The 4,969-nt window shown below is 45.6% G+C and overlaps 1 protein-coding gene across 1 annotated transcript; it reads right to left on the bottom strand.

Annotated features, from left to right (window-relative positions):
• Positions 1-1,562: 1,562 nt before the first annotated feature.
• Positions 1,563-2,684, bottom strand: LOC110694380. The gene has a single exon (XM_021871548.1). The coding sequence runs from the start codon at positions 2,682-2,684 to the stop codon at positions 1,563-1,565; it is 1,122 nt and encodes a 373-aa protein (XP_021727240.1).
• Positions 2,685-4,969: the final 2,285 nt, after the last annotated feature.

The raw sequence follows: 4,969 nt of genomic DNA on the forward strand, positions 1-4,969 counted from the left end.
CCAGAAAGTGAATAGTTAAAACTGTTCACCAGTATCCTAGTGAAATATGGTGATTGTCAAGGGTGTTCCTGTAATTCTCCCAGAAAGTGAACAGTTAACCAGTATCCTAGTGAAAAGTGTCACAAGTGCCACGTGGCATGCCACATCACACCTGTGAGGGGCAAATGTTTTGGGTAAAAATACCCCAAGGCCACGTGGCCCAATAAAATGGTGACACGTGTCACCTTAAGAGAGGTTCAAAATAAACCAATCCTCTATTGACATGTGACACCCCCAATCATTGGAAAATGGCGGCTCTCAAGGCCCAAATCCCGAGATAGCCCACCATTTCTAGGTTTTCGTAATCTAGGATGGCGGCATGCATCCCAAGACCCTATAAATAGAAAGATATTACCACCAAGAAAAGGCATTCGAAAATAGTCACAAAAACAGAGCAATCATTGATTGCAGATATTTACTCCTGATCTCGGAATCCGAGAAGATACTTTACTTTCCGTACTTTTTACTTCGTCCGTACACGTTCTAACTTGATCGTCGGAGGCGGAACTCCACCCAACCGGAGTCTACGTTGTTTTGCAGGTACAGGCGCCCGGAATCCAATCTTGGAGTTGTAATTCTCCCGAGGGACACAGAAAACCCCGAAATAGGTAAGGCCCTTCCCAATTTGGGGTTAGTTTGCCATCCTTTTTTGCTCGGCCCACCGCTTCCATTTTCCTCAAGACCAAGTCTCCAATCTTAAGCGGCCTCTTTAACACTTTGCGATTATATGCCCTTATCATCCTTAGACGATAAATTTTGTGTCTAAGTGACGCATTGCCCCTAGCTTCTGGGAGGAAGTCTAGGGCAGTCTTTATGGCCTCCCAATTGGCTGATTCATAATAAAGCATCACTCGTAGAGTGGGATCATACATTTCAATTGGGAGCATGGCCTCAGCACCGTAGACCAGAAAGAATGGGGTCTCCCCTCTTGAACTCTTTGTCGTCGTTCGAATAGACCATAACACATTGACCAACTCATCAGCCCATAGGCTGCCCGCTTTTCTCAAGCTTCCGCTTGATGCCATTGGAAATCAATTTGTTGTATGCTTCAACTAGGCCATTTGTCTGTGGGCGTCCGACCAAGGCAAAACAATGTGTTATGCCCTGGTCGCTCAGCCAGTCCCTGAGTTGTTCGGTCTCAAATTGCCGTCCACTATCGAACACCATTGACTGTGGCACACCAAAGTGTGTGATTATGTTCTTCCAGATGAAGGCGAATACATCTTTCCATTTATTTCCTTGGACGGCCTCGGCCTCTACCCACTTCGTGAAGTAGTCAACTACTACTAACATGTACCGCCTCTGTCTGGATGCTGGTGTATATGGCCCCAAGATGTCCATGCCCCATTTTTCAAAGGAAAGTGGACTAGTAATGGCCAACAAGCTGTTTGTCGGGCTGTGAATAAGGGTTACAAATCTCTGGCACTTGTCACATTTTTTCACCATTTCTATGGCATCCGAATTCATGCTTGTCCAGTAAACCCCAGATGGGTGACCTTCTCTACTAAGGCTCGTCTGCCTATCTATGTTCCGTAATTCCCCTGATGGAGGTCATCCAGCACTTCATGCCCCCTCTTAGGCGTGACACATTTCAGATAGGGCTTTACAAATGATCTTTTGAACAAGTCCTCTCCTTTTATCTCAAACCATGCCACCTTCTTCTTCATCAGCCAAGTCTCCTTTGGGTCGTCCGGAAGAACTCCATCCTTAAGATAGGAGATTATTCTATCCATCCGTGTGGAGCTTCTGTCAATTATTTGCACGGCTTCGGAATCAATGCTCCGCTTGGAGAGGGCGTCCGCCTGATGATTCTTGGATGGGGGGACTTGTTGTAGTGTGAAATGCTCTAGGCTCTCGGCCTCATCCTTCATCATTTGTAGATACTTAATCATTTTCAGCTCCCTAGCCTCGTAGTCACCATTCACTTGGCTGTCTATCAGCTGAGAGTCTAAACAGGCATCAATTTTAGTTACCCCGGCCGCCTTACACATTGTGAGGCCGCCTAGAAGGGCTTCATACTCGGCCTCGTTGTTAGAGGCTTGGAAATGAAATATTAAAGCATACTCAAACTTGTCTCCTTCTAGAGATAGATGTACGATACCAGTGCCGCATCCGGTCACCGTTACACTTTCATCCACAAAAACTTTCCAAATCTGATCCCTTGTCAGCTGTAAATTCGACCGTGTCATTTCGACCAAGAAGTCTGCAAAGGCCTGGCCCTTGATTGCATTTCTGGGTTCGAATGTGATATCAAATCCTCTCAACTCTAAGGCCCATTTAAGAATTTGATCGTTGGCCTCCAATGTTGTGAACAACTTCTTTAACTGTTGGTCCGTGTAGACCACAATCGAATAAGCAAGAAAGTATGGCCTTAACTTCTTTGATGCCATGAACAATGCCAGGCCGAACTTTTCTATAGATGGATACTTAAGCTCGACAATGTGCAGAATATGGCTGATGAAATACATAGGGATCTGATGGCCATCCCTTTCAGTAAGCAGGACGGCGCTCAAGGAATTATCTGAGATAGCCAAATACATATAATGCTTCTCATCTTTGAGTGGATTAACGAGCCGAGGAAGTGTATGGAAGTGATTTTTCAACTGTATGAAGGCTTCCTTGGCCTCCTCTGTCCACTCAAACATTGCTCTCTACTTGATAATCAGGAAAAAATGGCGGCACTTATCCCCTCATCTTGACAGAAATCATTCGAGCGCAGCTAAGCAGCTGGAAAATCTTTGAACTTCTTTTACAGTTCTGGGCAATTTCATGTCTAAGACCGCCTGGATCTACTCAAGGTTAGCCTCAATGCCTCGCTGATCAATCAGAAATCTGAGAAATTTGCCGGACTCAACACTAAAGATACACTTCTTTGGATTTAACATCATCTTATGCCGCCTGAGTTCAGTAAATGTTTTTCCGAGGTCCTTCAAATTATCGGCCAGCCTCTTTGATTTAATAATCATATCATCAATATAAGCCTCCATGTTCCGGCTGATCTGATCTCTGAAGACCGTATTCACAAGTATCTGAAATGTTGTAGAGGCGTTCTTCAGGCCAAACGACATAACTTTGTAGCAATATAGACCCTGCTCGATCACAAACGCTGTTTTTTCTTGACCTTCCTCCCACAAAGGGATTTGATGGAATGCAGAGTATGCGTCCATAAAACTCATCAGGCTATGCCCGGCCGTTGAATCAACTAGACGGTCAATTTTAGGCAAGGGAAAGCTATCCTTAGGGCATGTCTTGTTGAGGTCGGTGTAATCCACGCATATCCTCCAAGTTTCATTCGACTTCTTGACAAGAACTACAATGGCCACCCAGTCAGGGTGGTAACATTGCCGAATGAAAACGGCGTCCAGCAGCTTTTCAACTTCAGTTGCAGCCGCTTGATTCCTCTTTTCTCCATGATCCCTCTATTTCTGACGAACAGGTCTTACGGCCGGGTTCACATCCAACTTATGAACTGCTAAGTCTAGGCTGGTTCCCGGCATCTCAGGAACTTCAAATGCAAACACATCTCTGAATTCTCTTAACAGATTCACCCAGTCATCTCCAAGAAAGCGCATGGCCATAGTACCCACTTTGATCGTCCGATCAGGCTGGTCCGGGTCAAGCACTATGTCCGTATGATCGCCGGTCGTCTGTGGCCTCACCTCTTCTGGCCGGCCGACGGTCATTAGCTGTTGGGCTTGCTCTTTCTTAATCGACTTGTGCTTCTTGCCAACCTGGTATGTTTGGAGTGACCTCTCTTCGGTTATTTGCACGGACGCAATCACATGTCCGAGTGTTGTCGGCTTCACAGCCAGCAAATTACATTCTTTGGCCATCTTCTAATTTCCTTCAATGGAACCTATCTTCCCATCTGACCGCTCAAACTTCATCAGCATCAAGTGAGCGACAATTACCGCCTTTTCCGATGTCAAAGTTGGGCGGTCGATGATAACATTGTAGCCAGTGATCTCCTGAACAACTGGAAAGTAGATGACCATGTCCCCTCCTTCTCCCTTTTTCCCAAATCAGACAGGAAAGTCTATCTGTCCGACCGGGTGAATAATACTCCCACCAAACCTAACCAACGGGTGAGAGATATCCTTTAGGGTGTCCTCTAGGAACTTCATATTCTTCAAACATCCTAGACTGATAATGTCGGACGAGCTGCCGGTGTCTATTAGCACTCATCCGACCTTCAAATTGGTAACTTTCAAGATGAACACCATGGGGTCATTGTGAGGGACCTATATTTTTCCTCGGTCTGCCTCGCAGACTATCACTTTTGGAAAGGGCTCGAGCATTACCCCTTTAGTGTGCATCACATTTTCAAAATTGCAAGCATCCGGCTTGATTCCTTTCATAGTAGGGTTGCGTGCAACAAAGCCGCCTGATATGACGGCCACAAACCTTGAGTCTGCGCTGTTTCCATCATCATCTTTTCTTTCTCTTTTTTTTTCTTCTTCTAGGATTTAGTGTCTATCCGAGAGTAGGTGAACTTGGACTTCAGGACGTACGAGTTGAGCATGCCCTTCTTGGCCAGTTTATCCAACAACCTCTTCAAATTGTTGCAATCGTTCGTGTCATGCCCCACATCCTTGTGGTAATGACAGTACTTGTTCTTGTTTCTGTACTGGGTCGGCCCTCTCAAAGGCTGAGGCTTCTCAAACTCAAACTTGTCTTTGATTTCCATCAAAATTAAATAATAATCTTTGTTGTACTCGTACTGAGGCTCGTACGTCTTGGCTTTCTTTGATTTAGAATTCTTTTCTTTTGATGCTTCCTTCCTTCTTTTTGTCGGCCGAGTCTTGCTAAGAAGATTGTTTTTTCTCGGCCCCCTTGGCTGGCTCTTCTGATTTTGTAAGGGAACAAAAATCAGCTGCCTCAGTTAGGGCTGTACACCGGTCCAAAATCGGGCCGGGCCTAGACCGGACCT

The sequence above is a fragment of the Chenopodium quinoa genome, unplaced genomic scaffold (genome assembly GCF_001683475.1).
Source record: "Chenopodium quinoa cultivar QQ74 unplaced genomic scaffold, ASM168347v1, whole genome shotgun sequence".
In the NCBI taxonomy this organism is placed as follows: Eukaryota; Viridiplantae; Streptophyta; class Magnoliopsida; order Caryophyllales; family Amaranthaceae; genus Chenopodium; species Chenopodium quinoa.